The 26,206-nt window shown below is 40.8% G+C and overlaps 1 protein-coding gene across 1 annotated transcript in view; it reads left to right on the top strand.

Moving 5' to 3' along the window:
- Window positions 1-6,375: 6,375 nt before the first annotated feature.
- SLC24A2 (solute carrier family 24 member 2) overlaps window positions 6,376-26,206 on the top strand; it is a 165,074-nt gene continuing 145,243 nt past the window's right edge. The window contains exons 1-3 of the mRNA XM_026652431.1: window positions 6,376-7,284; window positions 15,206-15,210; window positions 17,733-17,770. Coding sequence (XP_026508216.1) covers window positions 6,376-7,284; window positions 15,206-15,210; window positions 17,733-17,770 — 952 coding nt within the window. The remainder of the gene's footprint in view (window positions 7,285-15,205; window positions 15,211-17,732; window positions 17,771-26,206) is intronic.

Genomic DNA, 26,206 nt, shown 5'->3' with positions numbered 1-26,206 from the left:
TGTAGTGTTCCCATTCAGGAGAATTAAGCTACTGTTCAAGGAACCCAGGAGTCTCACACAAACTGGAAGATTTAATAGATCAGAAAATATGAGTAGACGGAGTCTTGGCATTTCCAAGTGACCCTTACATCCTGACTCCTCCATACTCACTCCAGAATAATATGAGTGGCCTGGGGGGGGGGGGTCTTAAAGTAATATGGTCAGGTTTTTTTTTAATGTTTTGCTCGGTCCAGGTTACATTTAGCCTTTACTATTCCCTGCATAGAGTATCAGTACAAGACCAATCTAGGAAAAGATTGTGTGTGTTCACATGACCGTCAGTATTTATTATTATTTTAATTTGTAATAGGAACTATTTATAACATAGAATTAAAGTGCTGTTAAGGTTTCATTTAGAGGTAATTTATATTTTTATTTTGAAAACACACAGCAGTTACCTAATATTGCATAATAAGGCATTACAATTTCTTGGGGAAATATATATGTTGAAAGACAGAGTTTCAAACTGTAAAGTTTGGATCTGGATCTGAACTTGCCCTATTTTTGAGGGAGTGGGATTTTGGTCCACACATCTCCAATTAGTGTCTGGGCAAATTTTGAAAATGTGTATTAGAGCCATTTCTGTTCTTAGATAAATGGTTACCATTTGATAACTTTTCACAACTGCTTTTTTGTTCTAAAACCCAATCCCAAACTTCCCCATCAAGAAAATAAATGGAATAAAATATGTTTAAATTACCTTCCCAATGTGGCAAAAAATGAAAAATATTAGGAAATACAAAATCATTGAGCATTACTTTGTCCTTCCTTCTTGATAGTATATTCTCTCTCAATGGAATGAGTTGTTCTGCTCTCAGTCTTAAGGAGACATTGCCAGGTTTTAGCAAACATTTAAAACAATGTTATTTAAAACTCATTTTCCTAACAAAGTACTTCCTAAATTTTCTGAAGACAAGGATCAATTTTCTAACTTTTAAAAAAAGTAGCTGATTTCATGTCAAATGCAGGAGTTCTCCAGCTTTGTCAGACTGTAGACTATTCCAGTCCTTGTTTGCATGAAAAAAGTTGTTATTAAGGAGATAAGACTGCCAAGATTTTCAAAAAATGGTTGCCTGAAGTTAGATCTCTAAGCCCTCATTTAGGCACCTAAATAAGTGGTCCAATTTTCAAAAGTGCTGAGCCGTCTAGCAGCTCCCACTGGCTTTCATAGAAGTTGGTTGCTTAGCACATCAGGTGCCTAAATATGGATTTAAACACTTGGCTGAAGAAAATAAGACATTTTTTATTGCAATGGGTATAGCTGCTTGGTTGTTGTCTTCCCACCTCTCTGTGCACTTTCCATTTTGCATCTATGCTGTTTGTTTTCTCTTCCTGATTATTATTATTATTGTTGTTATTTATTTATATAGTGCACAAAATATAGTAGGAACTTTGAAAAGGTCCTCCCCAAAGAGTTTATAAATGAAGGGCCTGATTCAAGTTTAAAATCACTCATTAAATGTAAGTAATCACAATTTTATCTAAATATTCAAATATTACACGGGAAATCGAGTCACTTTACAAAGCTTCAAAAAAAGTTTTAATTGAGCTCAATTTGATAATCCTATAATATACTTTTTCTATATTTTTCATCCTAGCTTGGATAATTGCCAAGATATTGGTGTGTCTAATGAAGTCTCCCTTGTGATCAGGCTTCCCCATTTCATGTGACTCATTCAGTAACCCCACACAATTTCATGTCTGTGAACTTCTGTGAACAGAATGGCTTCCATGGGACTGAAATGTGATAGCACAGACTACTGGACTGTGGCATCCGTGAGTGAAACAGAAGGAGAAGACAGCTAAGTACAGTTATGTGAGAACTCCTATTTCTAAAAAAATAATAATTGATCTTAGGGCCAGATCATTAAAGGTATGTCGGTGCCTCGCTCCCATTAATTTAAAAAGGAACTAGGCATTTTTTAAATACCTTTTAAAAATCTGTCTCTTAATCACATTGACATCTCAAATTCAGCCTATTTTAGTAGCAAACAAAACAAGCTACCAGTAGCTATCCAGTGGCCTATATGAAATAAGGAAATGTCATAGTCTTGATCCAGCATCCACAACTCCAAATCACCCTTGCAATTTACATTGAGCAGGCAGTCTCAACAGAGAGGCCAAGAACTAATGGGCTGCAGAGAGCTTTCCTTTCACCTTGTTTTTCTGCAGTTAGAGCTGAGGCATGTTGATGGGATGGGATGGCTCATGTTGCCACTATTTGTGCTGGACCTGTTCTGTGGATGGCGATCTTAAGTCAAGCTGGCTGGGAATTTTTTGACAGGCTATTCCCCCACCCCACCCCCCACCCCAAAAAAAAGCCAATTTGTCAAAGTAGAAACTATTGCAAAACAGTGGGTTTCAAGAAATCTCCAGACCACCACCCCCATTGGAATATTTGTTAATTGTTAAAACGTCCTTTTTTGACATTTTCAAACTGAAAAGTTTCATTTTTTTCAGTCAAAATGACACTTTATTTTGAAATTTTAGTAAATGTAGACTAAAAAATGGTGAAAGGGGGAAAGGTCAAAAACAAATGGAAGATTTCAAAATTATTAAAATTAAATCTTTTTGACTGACCCAAACCGAAATGTTCTTCATATTTTTGGGTCGTGAAAAATTTTGTGATTCTGTCTTTTCCTCCCAGTTCAGGATGGGACGGGGAAATTTTTGCAGGTTGGGGAAAGACACCAGTCTCTATGGCCGTATGCAGAATAGTTTTAGCTGTGTTGATCCCAGGATATTAGCAAGAGAAGGTAAGTAAGGTGATATCTTTTATTGGACCAACTTCTCCTGGTGAGAGGGACAAGCTTTCAAACCACACAGAGCTCTTCTTCAGGTCTGGGAAAGACGTCTCCATGGCCCTGTCTTTCACCATCCCTAACTTCATTGGATGAAGGGGGAGGCAGGAGAGGGAAAGAAAATAGGACAGGCTGATAGGCAGGGAAATCTCATTCCATAGTGCAGAGATGTATATCACACACTGAGCTGCTAGGCTTCGGTGGGTCCCTGTGACTTTGTGTCATAACCTTCAGCTGGCACATATAGCTAGGCACATGTTCACCTGCTTGCAGCTACAGACTGATGTGGGAGGGGAGCCTCCCGCTCCTTGACTTACTGTGTCCTCTGTGCCAGAGCGAGGGAGGCAGAGCGGATAGGCAGAGGGGAGGGAGGGAGTGGCCGAGGCCGAGGAGAGCGGAGCAGGGTGGAGAACGGGCCGGCAGTGGATGCTGGGCAGCTGGCACAGGTCAGTCTCACCCGGAGCTCAGCCTCTCACTTGGCCGGGTAAGAGGCGGCGGCCGGCTGACAGCAGCATCCTGCACCAACTACTCCCTTGTTTGCCCATCACTTCCAGCAGGGGAGGGGACCGGTCCCGGCTTGTAACACCGGCGGCGCCGTGCGGGCTTCACTCATGCAAACCACCTTCTGCCCCAGCCCGGCGAGGGAGAGCGCCGCACCCCGGTAAGTGCTGGGCCCGCGCTGGGGCTGGGGCGGCGGCAGCTGGGGGGAGGAAGGGGCACGGGGGGGGGACGAGCGGGGAGGGTTCCGGGCTAATCCCCTCACCCTCCCGTTGGCCCTTGGCAGAGGTAGGGAATGGGGGGGACCGAAAGGGGGTAGAACTGCCCCCCACACTGATCGTTTGGTATCTAATCCCCCCATTCCTTTGAAATGGTTTCTTTGTGGGGCCCCACTCCCTATCCCGCCCCCCATTTGGTTACCCTTCTAAATTAAGCAAACCCACCCAAATGGAGGGAGCACCTCCTCCCCAGAGCAGGCAAACCCATCCCAAATGCTTTTCTTGCCCTCAGTGGGGCTGCCCCCGCCCCCCTCCATGGGACAAGATATTTCCCAGCACACAGCCCCCATCATGGGGTGCTCTGTGATGTCACATGAGATGTAAGGAGATGGTGCAGGTGCACAGCAGTGAAGCTGAAGCTTGAGGTGGGGGAGAAATCAGGAAATCGTACCCCCTCCCCAAGTACCTCGCCCTTTATATGAAGTGTTGTTCTGAGATTGGGTGTTCTGGGGTGGAGGTGGGGGGTTGGAGAAAGGAAAAGTTTTGCAAAGTTGGAACTCAGTTAGTGGTATCTATGTGTGTGTCTGAGACATCTTTGCAATGACCCAGAGGAAGGGTATATATTAAAAAAGAAAGTCAGTGCAAAGGGGGTTTACCCTTCGTATTCCTAGATATATGTTATGTGCAGATATGTGTTATCCTATGGGCTCAAATCTCTTCAATGTGTGTGTCTGTCCATCGATCTAATCAGTACTTTGTAGAATTAACGAAACTGGGGAGGTACAGGGTGTATTTTGTCACTCAGTTCACACATCTAGAATTATATTTCTGATTTCCCTTTATAAATATCTCAAGAGAGAGCTATTTTGATCATTGGTTGTGTAAATTGCAAGCACAGCCACTGACAATGTTTCTTTATCTTGACTGTTTAATATTATTTGTGGCAGACTGGTGGGGAGTCAATCTAAAATGGAAAATAAAATATCTCCCCTATGGGCTGTAGACAAAATTTTATATCCCTGGCATCATCTGGCAATGGGAACAATTTTTTAATAAAATCAAGAAAAAATGGATCTGACTGTGCAACTGCTGTGTGCATAAATATGGATAATATGTGAAATTATATATTTAACAAGACAGTAATCACTGGTTTTTAAAAGTATTTTAAATTTATTTTTAACATTTCATATAATCTGTAATAATCAGACATGTTATACCTTAATGTCCTGAATAAGTGGCATGATATAAAGTCTTTCTATGTGCATATTCAGTATACAGTCGTAATATTAATTATTTTTATTGCTTACAGCATAAAATATCTAATGATTGTATACATCATTTTCTGTATTAAAATATACCTTTGAAAAAAGTTTAAATTAATTAATTTAAACAGCCATTATTCACAGTAGTTGTTCTGTGTTAAAGCACACTAATGGCCCAATACTCCAAACTCTTTCTTATGTTCTTACTCACACACATAGTCCCAAACACTTCAATGGCAATATTTGTGTTAGTCAAGACTATTTGCTTAAGGGTTTGCAGGATTGGGCACTTAAGTTTTTAAAAGATATATGTCACGTGTGCTTTTACTTTTCAAAAAACAAAGAAAAAATATTGATAAATGATATTTTTATCTTCGGTAGTCCAAACACTTTATGGTGTTTTAGGGCCTGATCCAAAGCAGGCTGAAGTCAACGGGAGCCTTTGTCTTGAATTCAGGGAACTTTAAGTCCATGTCTTAATGGGACATAAAGAAGACATAGATGTATTTAATCTTTATTTCAATCCTATTGTCACTAGAGTTATTCCTACCTAAAATTCAATGATTGTTGCAGGATTGTTTAATTTAAATGTAACGTTTAAATTAAAACTGCTTGAGCTGCAAATAGGTCTGAATAGGACCATATTTGTCCCTAGGTTAATATTTTATTTATATATATATATATATATATTTTCTCACATTTGGGAATTAGGCATTGAGTAATCAGAGTGACAAATAATGAAGAAAAGGAATACTTTTAGTAGCATCCACTAACACAATAGTTTATTCATTTTTACATATACTTTGGGGACAGCTTTTAGTCTCCGCTGGAATTATTTGTCATCTGCTATGAGTGACTTAGTTCTGAATGGCATGAAATGGTCGGATTACTGATGGATTTTTATCCACGGGATTTTCCTCCTGTGCAGAATTTATTTTTGTATTAAAACAAACATTTTGTTGCTGTGTCTGCTGGAAAGCTTAGTTTTGATTGGATGTAATATGACACTACATTACAATTTGTGTTTGCAGTGTTGTAGCCGTGTTGGTCCCAGCCTATAAGAGAGACAAAGTGGGTGAGGTAATATCTTATATTGGACCAACTTCTGTTGATGGAAGAAACAAGCTTTTGAGCTTCACACAACTTTTTTTCAGTTCTGGAAAAGGTAACCAGAGTGTCACAGCTAAATGTGTGGGATAGATCGATAAGTGTAAGGTGTTAACACATGTTGCAGGAGACTACTTAAAAGGAAGTGGGCAATTAAAACTGCTACAGTCACAGGAAAAATGTTTAATATTCTGTATTAAACTCTTTGTTTAATCATGTACAGTAAAACATCTTTTAAAAAGTCAGGTTTCTAATCACGTTATAATATTAATAAAAATTGTTTTTCCTTTTAAGCATGAATGACGAATATACTTCATCTGAAGCATAAAAGTACTCGATTCTGGAAAAGCACGTGAAAGCACCTTTAGCTTTAAAATCAGGAAGAAGTATGAAAGAACAGTCTGTCTGATACTGAATTTCTGGGCCACAACATCTTACAGAGAACAAAAAATGGCTCTCTCTAAAAACATTGCTGCAAGTATCCTTGAAGAATGGTGTTTGGAGGAACCACTGTTTAGGTGTAGGAGACATCAGAATGTCAGGAAAAAACTGAGACTGATACGAATAATAGGTCTTTTCATGAGTATAATGGCCATTAGCACTTTCTCTCTTTCAATTAGTGCCTTTTTCAAGATGGAGCCACATAGCACAGAGATGACCAGTAGTCTAGGTAGCCAAAAGTCAATGCATGGGCATCAAAGAACTCTGTTGGACGTCAAGGAACAGAATCAAAATGGCACTCCAGATTCACCTATTTCTATGAAATATGAAACTGAACACAATAATGCAACAGAAGAACACTCCAAGGGAGAGTACCCAAAAGACCTTTTTTCTCTTGCAGAAAGAAGAAGGGGGGCAGTAATCCTCCATATCATGGGAATGATTTATATGTTCATAGCCTTAGCCATAGTCTGTGATGAGTTCTTTGTTCCTTCATTGACTGTCATCACTGAGAAGCTAGCCATATCTGATGACGTGGCTGGGGCAACATTCATGGCTGCTGGTGGTTCAGCTCCAGAACTCTTCACATCTTTGATAGGAGTCTTTATATCTCACAGTAATGTTGGCATTGGAACAATAGTAGGATCTGCAGTATTCAATATCCTGTTTGTTATTGGAATGTGTGCTTTATTTTCTAGAGAGATCTTGAACCTTACCTGGTGGCCGCTCTTTAGGGATGTGTCCTTTTATATCATGGACTTGATCTTGCTAATAATCTTTTTTTTGGATAATTTAATCATGTGGTGGGAGAGCTTAACACTACTGATAGCTTATTTTTGTTATGTGACTTTCATGAAATTCAACGTTCAAGTAGAAGAATGTGTGAAAAAAATTTTAAACAGGAACAAAGTTGAGAAGGTAACAACGGCAGATTCTGAACAAAAGGTTGGTTATTTTTTAATATGTATATAAATCTGAAATGCTTCTGTCTTAAGGGCCCTTGATGTGGTAAATATATGTGACATGGAGGTTTCTAGGTTTTCCCAAATATTTCTGTGATTTCCATTATAGTCCACTATACCAATCAACTGGCAAATAAGGCATGCAATAGCTTTTTGAAGCTTATTTACTCCCAGTAGCTTTTTACTCCATAATAGTCCAAGCAAACATTTACCATATCATGGTGTTTGAGATACTACAGTTTTCCCCCTATACTCTTAAATTAGACAGTAGCTTTAGTATCTCTTGGCAAATGCTGCCTTTTTTATGACTACCACAGCACTTTCTTCACCAGGAACAAGTAAACAAATTTGGAACAATATACAAAAGTACATCTTTTGTAAATTTATCTGTAGAACAGATTGGTTATTTTTCCAGTTATTTGGATTTACACGATTTCATCACTTTTTAATAATTTTTATATGAATTAACTGTTCATTTTTCTTTGCAACATCTCAGTGATTACAATGGTATAGGGCTGGGCCTTTAATTTAAACAAATATCTTTATTGCACGTTATCTATCAGCTGAACATACTACAGTTATAAGCCTCATACTTGGGCCTTGTGATGAAAGCTGGAGATGTTTGCAATGGTATTCAATGGATCTGGTTATCATCAACTTGGTGAAGATAACTATAAAGAGAGAGTCTTTAAAAAGTAGGTATTTAAGCTAATTAGAAAGCTGAATTCATAAATACTGCATGTAGGCAGTGTGGAATTTTGTCTCAGGGCTTTAGAATTCTTGTGCAAACTTTGCATGTTGTCATCTAGGTGGGGTTTAACTGAGAGCCTAGTTGTATATGAACATGAGATGTTGGCATGGGGGGATTATTTACACAGAGATGATACAGTCACATTTTTTCATTAGTTAAAATTATGTTGTTCAGTAAAGTATGATAGAATTAGCCACCATTTTGTGTGTTTTTGCAGCAGCCACAAAATGGTGGAACAGAATAAAAATGATGATCTTGATGTCTCTATGTCTCTGTATACCTGTGAGTGTATTGTATACACACAGATAGATATACGTATGGGCTCCAATCCTGCTGCTGACAGCATACAGTCAGACTGGTGCACCTGTGCAGAATGCCAACTAAGTTAATGGGGCTTCACATGGTACTGCAGTCCACTTAGGTGGTGTTAGTTGTGGGACTGGAGACAGAAAATGATCAGAAAAATTTCCATCAAAATAACATTCAATGAAAATGGGAGGGAAAGTGAAATGTTTTTCATTTTCTGACCAGCTTTAGCATATATATATATATAATAATGTTTATATATAAAGAGACTCCTTTTGGCCTTTGTATTCCATCCATTTTCCCCAAACAGAGCTGTCAACTTTCTCTCTCTACATCTCTGTTTGAAAATTAAAAACGGAAGGAAAATAGCAAACAGCTATTTGCCTTAAATAATAAAGGGCCTTTCAAAAGTTGTATAAATATGTCTGCTTCTTAAGAATGAATTCTCTGGTAAGGAATTATAAAGACAATCATATTTTATACTAAACGTGTTTCTGTAGGAAGTGGCTGCAGTATATAGAGTACTCATAATTAATCAGTCCATGGTTACCTTATCTATTAATCTTCTTATACAAGACATATGATGTTATAACCTGTCATACAACATCTATATACTATTTGAAGTTTTTCTCTCATCAAAATAAAAATGGAATCTGTCAATTGATTTGGATTATCCAGGTCAGTCTATTTCAGTCTATAAAGTAACAGTGTATTGTACATATATCATAAGGATTTATTTATTCTTTACTGAACAGAAGAATAAAATATTTGAAAGCCAAATAAAATGTTCTGAATGCACACTAAAGTACTCTTGATAGACTTGACTAATTAGACAAAAGCCATTTTGCAAAGTTCACTCATTTACTATATCTGAATAGTTAATTCATTTTCTTAAAGCTGACTCCATACCCATTTCAGCTTGTGCATTCCATCAGTGGTTCACTCATGTGCATGTATAGCTAAAGTAAAATGGGTATTAAAGAATCATAAAATTGTCAACTTTTTTCTAGAGAAGTTAGCTTTGCACCAGATTTGTGAAAAGACTGGGAAAGTGGATTCTGAGAGAATAGATACATATTTGTATGAGTCAGGTTGTAAAAGACTTTGGAAATTTCTATTAAAACTTTGAAATAATAATCTATTAATTATCAATTCATTTAGTATTCATATGAAAAAAATTATCAGGATTAACTCATTTGGTAATAACAGGGCTGTCATATAGTAAGTGCTTCAATAAGAATCCTGTTGTAATTCTGCATTCATTTATTTACCATTAATCTAAAGTGTTAGATAATTGCTTTGCATTGCTTTTTAAATGGGGAAAAAAAGGGAAAATGCAGCAGTCTCTCCTATAGAAATGTTAAAGGGTTCACTTTGTACAATCATTTCCTAAAGCAGAGAATAAGAATACTTATTGAGTGGTTAATCTCAGTGGCACATGGATGCTTACTCCCCAACCAATGGAGATTAGAAGAGCTGCAGAGGTGGTATTCTTGATCTTTGAAGGCAGAACTGCCTTACTTCCATACTATCCCTTCCTCCATAGGAAAAGTGCCATGGTAAAAAAATTATAAAATTACCATACTTATATTCAAAAGCAACAAATGTAATTGTCCCTAATGCAAAATTGGCTTTTGTTTGATGTTTTTCTGTGGGGCATGGAATAGTGAGACAGCTTTTTGCAATCACTAGATAGTGATTAAGGGTGTTTTCAGGCACTCCAACTGCAAAGGTTGTTTCATGCTTTTGGGTTTTGCAAGACTCACTAGATAATTTTCCTATTCCTTTTTGTTGTTTCTTCTAAATGTGCAGTACCAGCTCTACCATGGGTAAATGGGAAAGTGGTCAGCCAAGAAAACTGTTGTCTATGGTATTTATCTTTAAGACTTTATTGTAATCTGACAGCAGGTCAACAGAGTTCTGAGAGGTCTAAATAAAGAATCATAAAGCTGGATAGCTGAAGGGTTAAGTGGCTTAGCAACAAATCTCAACCTCAAAGAGTAAAACATCTAGATGGTCATGACAGATGAAAAATATTTGAAAAGCTTAAAAGTCCTGTTGAAGTAGATGGCAATACTTTGATTATCAGTCCCTTTCAGTAAAAGTTTGCAAGAAACTTGCTATGCTCTAAGAGGGAAATTCACCCCATTGCAGGAGCCCTCATAATTAAGGCTAAAGCAGGGCGTAAGTAGTGTATACAGCACAGGGTGAATTTCATCCTATAAAGAACAATCTTCTGAGTCAACTGGTGTATTTTTAGTCTTAAATCATTTTGTTTGTCCGTCTAGCTACTTGCATAGAAATGGTGTAGATCACCCTATTGGTGTTTAAATATAAATCAATATGAATATCTCCTATCAAATTAAAAATAGGTCTTAATTACGTATGAAATTGTCTGTCTGCCTGTTAGTCTTTCTCAAGGATATTTCTAATGCTTGTGTCACCATATTGTTTAGGTGCCTCTTGAGTTTCACATAGATCTGAGACGTATAGGTGGCATCAGTAGATTGTGAGCACTGAAGTGCAAACAGAAAGCCATTTTTTGTGGTGTAGTCTTCTCTTGTTGTATGAATTATCTGTGTAAATCTGTGCATCTAGACAGGAACATCTGCATGCTGAGGGGTTTAAATTTAATGTGGGTTCACTTTAATCCTGTGTTTTCCAGCTGTTGTTCTTTAAATTTAAATATCCCTGCCCCCTTTAAAAAAAAATACAGGTTAAGAAAATCTGGCAGAAGTTGACGTGGGCAAAGGCATGCTAACAACAATTTAGTGAACCAGATGAGAATGGTACAGATTGCAAGCTCCTTGGGGGTGAAGCCTATGTGGTCCTTAGTATTTTCTACAGCACCAAACATACCGACAGTGCTCAGTGAAAAATTGTGATAATCCTCCTCCTCAGTTCCATTCTGCCTTTGGGGAAGCACAACCTGCTGAGCAGCATGGTGAGCTCTGCAGGGATGTACAAACAGGAGGGGGAAGGAAGGAGGACAGATAAAAGGGGGAAGAGATCAGAGAAGAGACACAGAACAAAAGTGGACAGACAAATGGGGAGGTACAAGGGGATGATTAAAATATGAACATAAGGGCAAACCTAGTAGTGTAGTAGCAGTACATCACAATTCAGAACCAACCTTGGTCTTTGGTTTCCAGGCCAGCAAGGGGCTGGAAGTGCTGTGAATGGATGACACACAGACTGAGTGGCACTGAAATGTTGTGAAATGACATCTGTTTCAGAGAGAATAACATTCTTGACAAATAGGCTTAAAGTTATGTACTAGCCAGTTTTAAATAAGCATCTGCATATTAAGAGAAATTATCTTTAAAATATAAATTATTTTTACCAGTGAGACATGGTTTGAAATGATCTTATTGCTGACTTTCTTGTTTTGAAAAGTCTTAATAGGTTAAATTCAGTGTCACATATGCTACTTTAAGAGGTGCAGCACTCTATACAGATTTAAAAGACTTGGCACATTACAGTAAATTGCAATAATTGCACTATAAATGACATGCAATTAACAAGTGAAATTTTCAGATATCTTTAGGCAATGCCCTACTTTCAGATAATTATACTAGAAAAAAATTACCCTATTCAATATTACCAGGTTGGATCCGATATATAATTGCTTACGGTAAAATCTTAGGGTATGTCTACACCCAGCCGCTAGTTTGGCGGCTGGCAATCGAAGTTCTGGGTTCGACTTATCGCGTCTTGTCTGGACACGATAAGTCGAACCAGGAAGTGCTCGCTGTCGACTGCGGTACTCCAGCTAAACGAGAGGAGTACCGCGGAGTCGACGGGGGAGCCTGCCTGCCGCGTGTAGACCAAGGTAAGTTCGAACTAAGGTACTTCGAACTTCAGCTACGTTATTCACGTAGCTGAAGTTGCGTACCTTAGTTCGATTTGGGGGTTTAGTGTAGACCAAGCCTTAGTCACCATGCACAGCCAGAGTAAATGTGGCACCTACTAAAGTTTTGTGTTTAAGTTACTGTTGTGGCCTGCTGAGCTTACTTTACTCAGCACTTTTCACCAGTGAATCCACATAGTTTGCAGACCTTCTAGCCATGAACCTACCCTATCCCAGCTTGCTCCCTTTCCTCTAGTGCGACAATGGAGAGAGAGTTCGTGAAGCACTATTTTGTGATTCATAAGGAGTTCGGAATCTCCCTCCCTCAGCCTTTCCACAGCTGGCCAGCCCGCCTCTTTCCCCTTCCACACACACCAGTCCCACTGCCTTTGGGATCCTGCATGCCTACACAATGAGGAGACTGGATTTTCCTCACAGTGTGCAAATATTGCATCATTAAAATTAGTGGGCCAAATTCTGGCCTGATCAAGACTTAGTCATTGTGTTTACACCTTTATCTGCTTGTATTTGTCTTAAAAAGAATTGGGGAAACTTCTATGTAAATCACTGCGGTAGCTCAGAGAGCAATATATGGTGCTACTAAAGTTGCACTAAAGACTTTGGAGTGGTGCTAAACCTTAGGATTCTCACTGATGCACATGATTCTTACTAGCTGTTTCTAGGCAGCAGTTGGAACCATTAAATAGATATTATTCTCAGTTTTTCATAGCATCTACCATTAATTGATCCTCAGAGGAGCAATGATTATAGTGATTTTCACCTTCATATTATCTTGTTTTTGTATGTATTCCCCTGGGTTAGCAGGCTAAATGTGGCAGCATAAAAATGTGAGACAAATAAATGCTCTTACATCATGGCCACCCACAAAGTTTTAGATCATATAACCAGTGTTAATTACAAAGGGGAAAGGAAGACTGAAGATTTAACACCTTTGGTCAGAACAGATCTATCATCTTATTAAAAGAACCATTAATTAAAAACAAGTCAGATAATATTTCTTAAAGCCATAGTAATGGCATTGTAACTTAACGTGTACACGTGTTGTTAAGAGTTTGATAATTTGAGCCATTGAAAAATAGCACACATTCCTCTGACTCCATATTACAAAATGCCTTTGCCCCATATTATATCATCTTTGCACATTCGCAAATAGCTTTTTCTAGTTATTGTCTGTTTTGTTATTGTAGCATCCAGAGGCCCCAGTCTGGATCAAGACCTCATTATGCTAGGTTCTGTACAAGGTGGGTGAGGTAATATCTTTTATTGGCCCATCTTCTGTTGGTGAGAGAGAAGCTTTTGAGCTTACACAGAGCTCTTCTTCAGGTTATGTACAAACACATGTGAAATCAGTCCCTGCCCTAAAGAGCTTACAATAGAAGAAGACAAATTGCATATGACAGGTTTGGGGAAGGAGATGTGATCCAATGTATACAATTTTCATATAATTCTATACATTTACTTAGTCACAATCAGACTGAAATACCCTTACTTACATCAGCGCTAACTGGGGCTGCTAGAAAAGTAGCTCCATTTGATAGGAAAAATATTGTATGACACTATGAATTAATTTTACGTGCACCTGCTGTAGAACCAAACACAATCAACTAATAACTCTTCATCAACCTCTGAAGACATAGGACCTGATGGGACACTAGACAGGGAGGGCTCTGAGTCACTACAGAGAATTCCTTCCCAGGTGTCTGGCTGGTGGGTCTCGCCCACATGCTCAGGGTCTAACTGATTGCCATATTTGGGGTCAGGAAGGAATTTTTCCCTGGGTCAGATTGGAAGAATCCCTGGGGGGAATTTAAGGGTTGCTTTCCTCTGCAGCATGGGCATGTGTCACTTGCAAGTTTAAACAAGAATAAATGGTGGATTCCCTGTAACTTGAAATCTTTAAATCATGATTTGAGGACTTCAGTAACTCAGCCAGAATTTAGAGTCTATTACAGAAGTGGGTGATGAGGTTCTGTGGCCTACAGTGCGCAGGAGGTCCAATTAGATGATCAGGATAGTCTCTTCTGACCTTAAAGTCTATGAGTCTTTAATATCTATTACTATGGGGGAAATGACCAGTTATTTTGCTGCCAATTAGAGCTGGCCAGAGAAAGGTAATTCTGTTGTGTGGATGGATTTTGATATTTCAGAATTTAGTTTTGTTTCAATTAGGAACAAAAATGAAAACTTTCAAAATTCTCTACAAAAGGGAATGGTCCCCATCTCCAGGCAGTCCACATGGCAGGGTTGTCCTGGAACTGTGGGTCCTGGAAGGCCTGGGTTTCCTGGCCCCAAGGCAGTTCACACGTCTGGCTGTCCCAGAGCCACAGACCCTGGAAGCCTGGAGTCATCAACAGCACACCAGGTGGGTTGCTGAAAAGCCAGGCAGGAAAGTGGGCAGATTTCTGCTGGAACCCATGCAAGATTCCATCAGAACTTAATCAGATTGTGAAATATTTTGATTTTGCCAAATCATCGAATTCTAATGAAGCAATGTTTTGTCTAAATATTTCCAGCCAGCTCTACGGCCAATATAAAACGGTCCCTGTTGGACCCCATTGAAATCATTGGCAAAACACCTATTGATTTAAACTGGAGCAGGAACAGGTCCTATGTCTTCAGAGGTCAATGAGGAGTTATTCTTTTTGATTGTGTTTGGTACAACAGCAGGTGCAAGGTTCAGAGCTCACATTGCTTCCAAATCAGCTTAGAAAAAATCCACTACTGTTCTGGAATCAGCTGTAACTGAAAGTTTACTTTGGCAATTTTTACAGTCCCACTGTATGCGCAAGGAGAGCCAGTTTTATCAATGAAATTCAGAGAAGAATTATTTCTTCAGTTAAGATATTATGCATTGATCTATTACCAATCTACTCTTCTCCACCCAGTTACAAATATATTCATTTAAGTGGATAGCCATAAATATCTATGACCTTGACTGGCTTTTTTAAGGTGAGGTGCGGGAACAGGCTTAAAAGACATATGCTTGATGGTATTAACAGCTCTAAAAAGCACTAACACTTAAAGAAAAAATAGAACAGTGTAGAATTGTTTTATGTTGTAGGAGAAATAAACGCATCGGGAAATATTACTGCAAGCTTCACTGGCAATTTAATCATAAATTATGCTCAGGAATTAATCCTGCTTTATCACCTCTTAACTGCTTACTCCTGTGAGACTAGCCTAAAGTAAATGGTATTACCAGTGACATTTATTGCATAACCACCTAGTGTCAACATTTCACCCTTTTACACTGCTGTAGAACAGCTCTAGCTAATGTAGAACACCCTTTAAGGAAGCGGAGGGTTTGCTGACAGACCCAGTATTTAGGCTTCAAGGCCTATCTACTTACACAGGCTTTTGCTTGAAGAACTGTGTGGGAGGAATCTGAGATTCTCTGTGTGGGCAGGGATTGGGGGTGTGAGTCTGAACTTTCTTTGGGGTTGATATTTAATATTATGATCATTTTGTTGTTCAATCAATGTACTGTGTAGGTGCTTAAAGATCAAGTAAATCAAAATCCTTTTGATTTCCTATTAAATTCCGTTCTGTCACAGTGATTAGTTAGTTAACACTTATGACAGATTTACATTTTTAATGAAAAACATTACATTTTTTTAAACATATCTTGGAATTCTGGAATTGCAATAATACTGCAAAAGTTGGGTGTGGGGTAGTTGGAAATAATTCATATTATCCAGGTATCCATTACAAGATAAACCTCTCAAATAATTTGAAAACATCATGTTGTGCAATAGCTGATATATCTGCATGATGTAATTAATATTACCCTAGTCCTCCCATCCCCCTTAATGTTTATTATACCCACTTGTAGTGTCTTGTTTCAATTTATCGTGTATACTCTTTGAGGTAAGGGGACGTGTTCATATATGCCTGGCAAATTGAGACCTTGATCTTGGCTGTGTTGGGTGCTACAGCAATACAAATAGTAATCAATCATGAAAAAAATAATCTGAACAGTCTGGATTAATTAAACAAATGATTCTCTTCCCTATATGTTGGCTACCAGAACAAATGGTCTCCGTAGGAATTAAATCCACCAACTCAAGATGCAGATCCAAAGCAAGTTTGTTTTGGGAATTATGGAATAATGAAGCCAGCCTGGCTGGAATTTATAGATACACTGCCTGTAACTACTCCCATTAAAGTCAATGGCAAAATTCCTGTGGAAAAATAATGGGAGAATGATCAAGACCTAGGGCTGCCAGCAGTGGTGGATTTAGAGTTAGTGGGGCCCTGGGCACAGCTTCATTTTTGGGGGTCCCCCCTTGGGACCCAGCCAAGAAAAAGAACATTCTCTCTTATCCCCACCCCCTGTTTTTCATTTTTTCTCCTTCCTCCTCCTCCTATATTATAAGTAATGGAAAGTAAATGAAAAAAAAAAGAGGTACCTTGATTGGGGCAGGGGGTTGGGATTCAGAAGGGGGTGTAGGGTGCAGGCTCTGGGCTAGAGCAGGGGGTTGGGGTGTGGAAGGAGGGTAGGGGGTGGTACTTACCTTGGGCGGCACGGCTCCCAAAGCGAATGGCACACACACCCCTCCAGCAATGGCTCGTTGGCGAGGGGGCGGCCAGGGGGTCTCTGTATGGCAATGTCCATAGATGCTGCCCCTGCAGCTCCCATTGGCTGCAGTTTCCGGTCAATGGGAAGTCGGTACTTGGGGCAGGGGCAAGGCGTGGAGACACACACACACCCAGGGGCCGCAGGGACATGCTGGCCACTTCCGGGAGTGAAGCAGCGTGAACGTAGGGAGGCAGAGCAGGCAGGGAGCCACCTTAGCCCTGCTCCGCTGCTGCTGGCATGTCTCTGCGCGCTCCTTGTGGGGAGGGGGACAGCAGGTCTCCGTGCTCTGCCCTGCGTGGGGGTAGTGCGTGGAGCCGCCTCCCCCCGCACACACACACACACACCAGGGGCATGCAGAGACATGCCAACAGCCAGCCGCTTCCGGGAGTGGCGTGGGGCCACCAACCACGGCATGCAGGCAGCCTGCCTGAGCGCTGCTGCGCCGCTGGCCGGGACTTAGGGGCAGGTTATCAGATATTTGTCCTGCATTTTGGGGGGGCCCTTGTTGGGGGCCCCGTGCCACTACACGGATTGTTTCATGGTAAATCCACTCCTGGTTGGCAGGCAAGGGGAGCGCCCATGTACCTAGGGGCTGCCAGGACCTGGCAGCTAGTTCCTGGGAGCTGCGGTAAGCGCTGCCGGGACCCCGCACCCCCTTCTGCACCCTAACCCCCTGCCCCAGCCCAGAGTCCCTCCTATACCCAAACCCCTCATTTCCAGCCCCACCCCAGAGCCCACACCCCCAGATGGAGCTCGCACCCCCTCCCGCACTCCACACCCCTTGCGTCAGCCAGGAGCCCCCTTCCACACCCTGAACCCCTCATTTCTGGCCCCACCTGAAGCCCACACCCCCCAGCCCAGAGCCCATACCCCCCACACCCCAACCCCCTGCCCCAGCCCAGAGCCCTCTTCCAAACCTAAACCCCTCATCCCCAGCCCCTCCCCAGAGCCCTCACCCCCTTCCTCACCCCAACCCCCTGCCTCAGCCAGGTGAAAGTGAGTCAGGGTGGGGGAGAGCGAGTGACGAAGGGAGGCGGGGATGGAGTGAGCAGGGGGCAGGAAGGAGAGGGGCAGGGGCAGGGCCTCGGGGGAAGGGGCGGGACAGGGTGTTTGGTTTTGTGCAATTAGAAAGTTGGCAACCCTATCAAGACCCCTGGTGGGAATGAGGGCACTCAGCACAACGCACAATTTTCAAAGATAAAAATAATGCCCAGTACCCCTTAGGATCAGGCCCAATGCCATATAATAAATTCCATTTATTATACAGCTTTCACATCACCTTCACTCTGCTCATTAATCTGTGTTCTATGGGACTTCAAAAAACATGATTCTAATGACTTTGTCACATGAATATCTAATGAATTTATCACATGAATATCACCTGCTTATATGGTGTGTGTGTATATATATATATATATATATATCCATGTGATAAATGGCTCTCAATTGAGAACAGTTTTTATCATGCACCTTTCACCACTTCAGCTGCACTGTGCCCACTAATCCAGGTTCCTGGGAATTATTCTAATATTTCAAATTTCTGAGCTGCCTCAAACTCTGTTTTTAAAATCAGCCTTCCTGTGAACATAAGCCACATTGGATCAGATCAATGGTCCATCTAGCCCAGTATACTGTCTCTGACAGTGGCCAGTACCAGATGCTTCAGAGTGAATGAACAGAACAGGACAATTTCAAGTGATCCATCCCCTGTTGTCTAGTCCTTGCGTCTGGCTGTACAGTTTGAAATATTTCCTCCTTTTCTCCCCAAATATGGAATCCATCCAACCCACAGATTAACCTCTCTGAGTCCCAAGATATGCAATGCTAGTCCATTGCCATATTTTATTATGCATAAATATATCATACCCTATAAAGCTAGAAATAAGAGCTCCATACCATTGGAAAGGGGAGATTCCAAGCTTCCCAATGAGAGACAATCAGCACTTATTTCTAGCATGGGAAAGGTCCAAGACTTTACCATTGTGACATTTTATGCATAGAAAAGCTATTTTAGGTCATTTGGGGAGATATGACTCCTTCTGAGCCCCCTGTGGCAGGACTCATGGTAATTTAGGCACCTGGCTTTATAGCCAAAGGGATAGAAAAATAGTCCAAATATTTGTAAAAGCTTTCTAAAACATTTTTTCTGTAGTATATACAAAGTACATGATGGTACGGGGAGGGACTCATAAGAGTTGATCTGCATACAGCAACTTACTTGTGACTTTTCCACTCATCATGAGTAATTGTAAACCCCTGTTGATACAACCCTTATACCTCACCATCAAATGAGAGACAGACAGTAGGTAACAAAACTGAGTGACCACCTAAGGCATCATGGTGCACACTGTCTGCTTCAGTAACTCTTGGCAACAGCAAGGATACAGCTTAGATCCTCCTCCTCCAAAACTCAGATCTCTACTAGCTGATATTGAGATTAAAGCAAAGGGAAATGAGGGGAGTGCAGCTCCCCTCCTTCTGCAAAAAGCAGATGGAGGGCTCCCCCTACACGGCTTGGCTTGCAAGAGCAGTGATCCCCCACAGGTCCTCTCCCTCCTTCTTGGCTGGTGCAGAGAGTGCTCCCACTCACTGCTTATGCTTAAGGAGAATTTCTGAGAGCAGTTATCGGGTCTATGCAGGGGCACAACCAGAATTTTTCTAAAGGGGACCCAGAGCTCTCCCTCCCCTGCCCTGCCCCTAACTGTAAGCTCTCTCTCTCTCCGTGCTCTCCCCCTGAACACAACCCCATACACTCTGTCCTTGCACACTCACCCCACTGCCTCTGCACCCAGCCCCTTGCTCCCCTATATTGCCCTGCACTTAGTGCTCAGCTCTCTCTCCTGCACCCAGCCCTGCAGTCTGCCTGCCCCGTCCCCATCCCCAAGCTCTTACCCAGAGAGGTGGTCATGCTGAAGAGCACCATCCTCATCAAGGGCCAGGCAGTTCTGGGAGCCCCAAATCCCATCCTCCTCCTGCGTCTCTGTTTCCCTAGGAAGTACCAAAAGACTGGATCTAATCCTGCCAGGGACTGGGGGTTCCCAGTGCCCCCTTTTCCACTTCTCTCCATGGGCGAGGGAAGGACAGCAAGTTGGGGGGTAAGCAGGTGCATGGGTCTACAACACCACTCGAATTTGGCCTGGTTGCCCTTCTGTCCTGATGGGAGATCAGCTGAGCCGAAGTTTCAGTTCCGGTCAAGGGCTGGGATAGGGGAGCTGGACCCCCTGCCCACTCCACCCCCCCTTAAGGGGCTCCTGGGTCTGTGACACATGGCTGCATGTTCTGATTACATCCAGTAGTATGAAGCTGTACATACATACACCAGGCAGTTACATGAACTTCCCTAATTATAACAATGCTTGAATGTTTCACTAGGAATTGAAATCCCTTTGCTAAAACCAGTGCAGTTAATCAGTGACCATTTAGAACTCTGATTATTACTACACTGCACATTTTGGCTGCCCAGAACTTCATAGTGGAGATAGAACTCAGATCATCCAGCTCCAAAAGCGCAGGTGACTACCATTTGAGCAAAAGATACAGTCAACAGCCATAGCAGATGTATCTGTTTATTGTTATTATATACATTTTAGTGCTGATCAGAATTTTAAAAAAAAGGGCGGGGTTTGGTCCAAAATTCCTTTTTTTCTAAAATGAAAATTTTAATACAAAATTGACTTTTTTTAAAATGGTGGGGTGCTAATTTTTTTTCATTTTTGAATTTCACCTTTTTCTGTTCCACAAATATAACGATGAAATCTGGATTTTTTTCATTATTTGAAATAATTTAGTGAGTATTTTGTGTGACAAATTCGTTGTCTGTAATTTGTTTGCAAGTGGTTAATTGAGAATATTCAGTAAGTTAAATGTTAATTTTGAGCAGTTTTGATTGGACACATCTGTCACAAAATACATTTATTTCTAATCATTGGTTGGAGAGCATAACGCTTAGAATCAGGAGCTCACAAATACAATTACCAATTCAAAATTCATTTTCTGCAATTATTCTCCAAAAATTGTGTAAAAATTTTCTGATTTGGCATATCTTCTTCTGCCAGAAAATTCATGGACAGTAAACAAAAAGGGATGAAAACACAACTAAAATGAATTCAGTAAAAATGTGGAACATAGATATTTGAAACATTTTTTGCAGTATTTGCCCAGGTTTGCTTATTAACCACCAGAATGCAACTCCTGCAACCTCAAGATTGTGGGCAGAAAAAAAGGGTAGTGGTTCCATTAAGAGTTCCAGAGAGTGGCTGGCAGGGGAGGCATCACCTGAGCTGGTTGGCATGATGGTGGGATTTAGGTAATCCAAGGGCCCCTGTACATCTGTGGGAGGTTATATAAACCTTGTTCTCCAGCATGAGCCCTTCCCCCGCCACCTTTTTGGGGACAGGGAAGACATTTTCCCCTCACTACCATATTGGAGTGGGGGGGTATTTCACCTTCTCCACAGCAGCTCCGGGATCCAGTGGGATAAGAGAACAGGTACAGTTCAAGTTGTAATTTAGCAGGTGACATGTGTCCAGTGCAGAAACTTGTTCCATAAAGGGTCCAGTTTCCTGACAAACCCCAAATGGACCTGGGTTTTGGGAAAGCCATCCCCTGAAGAAGCTTGGGAAGCTAGGTTAGAGCTCCCATTGCCACAGTAAGCCGCAGATAGATTACCCCAGACAGAAAAAATTCATTTTGTTTCATTAAATCGTATGGTTATGCTAGTCTTGCACATTTATGAGGGCTGGCTTTTGTTTGGCAAAAGCCATGCAACCTTTTCTGCTATATTGAAGACCGTGGTGAAAACATTTGATGCATAAATACAAAAAACAAGGTAGAGCTTTAGTCTTAAAATAGCATATGACAGCAGTTAGACATGTATGTACAGTAACAAGAAAGAACCAAATTGCAAACTCATGCTTTAGTTTAGGATTTAAGAGTCTAGATGTGGTTATCTCTTTCATTTAATCTTCTTAGAAACCAGTGGCTTTCAAGCCTGGTAGAACATTTTACAATGAGCTGTAGGAAGCTTTATTTCTGCTTGCCTGATTGGATTAATGTCTGAAAGTAAATCAATGGCCAGCATCTTGACTGCAAACTAATCTTGACACAAGGTAGCAGCCATGGCATTTCAAAGAAGGTGGGAGACATGGTAATTGTGCAGCATAGTAGGGACTAGAGTGACCAGATGTCCCAATTTTGGGGTCTTTTTCTTATATAGACTCCTATTACCCCCCACCCCCTGCCCCTAGTGGGGACTAGCAAAGAAATGCTTACAGGAACAGGAGATGCTCATTTGAGTGAGAGGCTGTTTTTCAAATAGACAAAATGGGTGAGGTAATATCTTTTATTGGACCAACTTCTGTTGGTCTGAGACAAGTTTTTGAACTTGCACAGAGTAATCAGTTATTGCCAAGACACCAGTATATATGGGGAAGGACAGGAAAACATTTCTTAATTCTCAATAATTTTCTTGTGCAAGAATATTTTTTGCTATTAACAGCATTTTTTTCCACAAAAGATGTCTTTCAGAGTAATGCATGACATTCAGACAAAACCGGGACCACAATTCTTTTCTGCTAAAGAAAAATGTTTACATTACTATTATGTGTTAACTGCAAAAAAGACTTGATCCTGCACTTGTTGAAGCAAGTCAGAATTTTTTCATTGATTTCAGTGGAAGCAGAATTGGGACCAAAAGTCAGGACATTCAGAGTTATGATTCTATGTTCCCTCCCTCCACCCTCGGCTATCTGATAATTCCCAAGTGGCTGGACTGATTTTCTTCAGACCTTCACAAACAAAACCGCACATGCACCAAGACACCACTTCTGGGCTGAGAACAGGCACAAAGGGCTTCATTCTGAAGTACTGAGTGCTTTCTGCTCCCATTGACATAAGTTGGAGAGAAAGGCCCTCAGCACCCCACAGGATCAGGCTCAATCATTTCCATCCAAAAATGTAGTTTTTGAAGAAAAGTTATGAATCTCAAAACCAAAGTGACTACTGTATTGCTGGTGGGATACTCTAGTAATCTAGTCTGTGAGTGATAGAATATCAAGACATAAAACTGTTATCTTTTATTCTACTTTCCTGTGCCTATTTTGACAGAAAGGATAGTATTATTTGAAAACATTGAATTGGAATGGTATTTTCGTTGGAGGAAATGTTTTCAGAAATAAAGTATTACTAAGGGGACAGAGTAGGACATTAATGTTACAGTAACATACATTTCTTGTTTTGCCTTTTAAAATGACTACTCCTTGGCAAAGTGAATGGGAACCTTTTTTTGTCAAATTAGATACCAGATACTCAAAACAATTTTCAGTTTTTCCTACTGTTGTAAAAGATGTAGTTAAATTGTTTATTAAAGTAATAGCAAGGAAAATGACATTATATAATAGGCATCAATTGAAGAAAAATCATTTCTAAATATTGCTATCAACATGCTCAGGATTCATTGTAGACAAAATATTTTAGAATGATAAAATATAGTTATAGGACCATTAAAATGTTTCTGGTAACAGCATTTGTACATCTGTATCCATAATAAAGTGGTTTGAAAGATCAACTTATTAAATGAAATTTGATATATATTCTTATCTTCGATAATTTAGGTTTTTTTTTTTAAATCATCCTTTATATCCAGAAAATGGAGAGAGTTGATTAACTTTCTCTTTACATTAATAATCTGACAGATAATAATTAGGCATCTTATTAGTACCTATTAGAACAAGTACATAAATACTGCTGTGCTGATACTGCCACAGCTGTAATCGGTGAATGCACTTTAGCTGGAGCCCTCTTGGTATAAGAGAGAGGGACCTACTGGCAGATGTTCTCCACTGGGGACCCTCAACTTTGGAAACTACCTCCCTCAGTCTGGAATTGTGCTTGTCTGCCAAGCTTTAGGCCATCTGCAAGGCCCATCTCTCTACCAAGAGGAAGTGTTTGTGTTAAAGTAGGTACTGGTTAAATTAATCTAATGTTTTGCTAACTATTTTCTGGTTTGGGATTGAGAGTTGCTACTGGCTCATTCTTTTATTTTATTTTTTTATGTGATTCACCCAGGAATCACGCCAGTGCCATCTCAGAACAAACACTCCTTTTATCAGTAACAGTCACCTTGATTAGTCCAAATCCAAACTGCCCCAACTCGAGTCTCTGTACAGTGCCAATGCCAAGTGTGGGTCTCTGCATTTAGTATCTGCTGCCGTGGTCCTAGTATTGGCCCAGATTTCTCTGCTGAGTCTTGGCTGCCCCCTGTGTCTGGTCCCTGGGTCAGCCCCTCACCTATGGGTCTGGCAGTTCTGCTCTCTGCTATCTCCCTAGTAGCTGCAGCAATGTACACTCCCAAGGACACAACATGTATTGCACAGCCACACTGCACCACCCTGTTCAGTCACTAATTCAGGATCTCCTTCCATTTGATTCTCAGCTGCAGTGCAGCGCATACTAACTGGGGCCATGTGGTTACGCTGCTCTCTGGACCTGTTCCCCAGCTCAGAGCTGACTTTTCTCCTGCTGTGGTCCTGCAGCAACAGTAGGCACAGTTACCCACTGCTCATGCTGCCATGTCCTCCTTCTTCCCCTTTCAAGGTGACTTTGCCACAGGAAATTGAGGTGGAATTTCCTTCCATCTCACTGTCCAGTTCCTGTTTGTTTGTCCCCCTGCCAATCAGGGCTTCAGAGGCACAGCCAGTTTTGATGGAGTGGGAATTTACACCTCCAGATACTTCCTCTCTTGAACATACCTATCCCCAAGTAAATCATTCCAAAGAGTGCATCAGTTCTTTATATTAGCTATATGGTGATATTGATGTCACATGATGATGCAAACTCATTGCATCGTGCTGCCACTAAGTAAATTAAAATACATGTTTATATGCAAGTCAAGCCTATGGAAAGACTGCTCCACAAATATTCTGACCAGGTCACGAGTGCTGCATGTAACTCCACAAAGAGTTGCATATGACTAATAAGCTACTGGTGGAGTACCATTAGTATATATAAAAGTTAAGTTCAATGCGTACATGGAGACTACTCATTGTAAAAACACATTAGACAAATTCAATAAGAACTCATGTCTGCTAAACTTAGATAATCATTTCTCTATTACTTTCAGAGAATTACATTATTGACTGGATCCTCTGTTCATTGCTTTGATTAGCTTTTAATGCAAAAGACTGAGGATTTATAATGGCTGAGTTAGTTTGTATACAGCTCCTAAAATAACAATGGGAAGTACTTATTAGCAGTATTCCGCAATTCTAAACCCAAAGGAAAAAACTAGCATACAGTTATGCAGACTCAGTGGCATTGGCAAGTCTGGTGCTCCACAACTAACAAACATTGTGGTTTTCAAATAACTTTGGTATATAGAGGAAGCATGTGTGGTGCTTAAATCCCAAGATTGGGAAATAAGAGAATCATCAGCGTTCTATTCAGGGCTCATTCAGACTGGCTGTGTGAACCTGGGCGAGTCATTTCGCTTCCAGGTGCCTCAGTTTCCTCATCTGTGAAATGGCAATAATGCCTACCTCAATTATGTTCGTAAAACAGTTTGACAGCCTTAGATGGATGGCCCAATGAAAGTGCAAAATAATAATTATTGCTATCTATACAATACAGGAATGTCACTCTCTTAAACTGAAAATGTCTGTTGAGTCAGTGTAAGTGACAGAAACAGCAACAAGCATGGATGAGAGGGCTTTTTGTTCAGAATATCACCAGGCTGAATCATCACTGAGATTCACAGTCTGTTACCAAACCATTTTTAAGTTCTCCGCCATTTTGATGTTATGAATTACACTTGTGCAGTGTACAGCTACAATAAGGCATGTATCTATACCATTCCAAGAGTCCTAAACCACTGAGATATCTGGGGCAATTCAACCAACCGCTACCCTTACTCCACAGCTAATTTACATGCAACAGTGTAACTGGATATATGAGGGGGACTGCACAGATGGTGGATTACTTGGCCCAACTGCAAGCCACACAAATCAACACAAATCTCCCAGCACATCATTCCAGACACAAATCAACACAGCCACTCCCACAACCATGCAAGTAGTAACCCCAAACACACACAGCCCCTCATTGCAGCACATATCCCTCATATGCCACCTGTACAAATCAACACAAATCTTCCAGCACAACACTACCCCCCCCCCACAAATCAACACAACTGGCATACACAATAACCCCAAATAGACCTTCACCACAACTCATACCCCTCATTTGCTACCTGCACAAATCAACACAAATCTCCCAACACAACCTCCCATACAACACAACCAGCATACACCCCAAACATCTCTCTGAAGCCTAAAATGGGGATTCAGTATGAAGCGATGGAAACAGCTACAAAGAAG

Source organism: Terrapene carolina, unplaced genomic scaffold (assembly GCF_002925995.2).
Source record: "Terrapene carolina triunguis isolate 2854851 unplaced genomic scaffold, T_m_triunguis-2.0 Scaffold113, whole genome shotgun sequence".
NCBI lineage: Eukaryota > Metazoa > Chordata > Testudines > Emydidae > Terrapene > Terrapene triunguis.
This window is presented reverse-complemented; position numbering and strand designations above follow the sequence as displayed.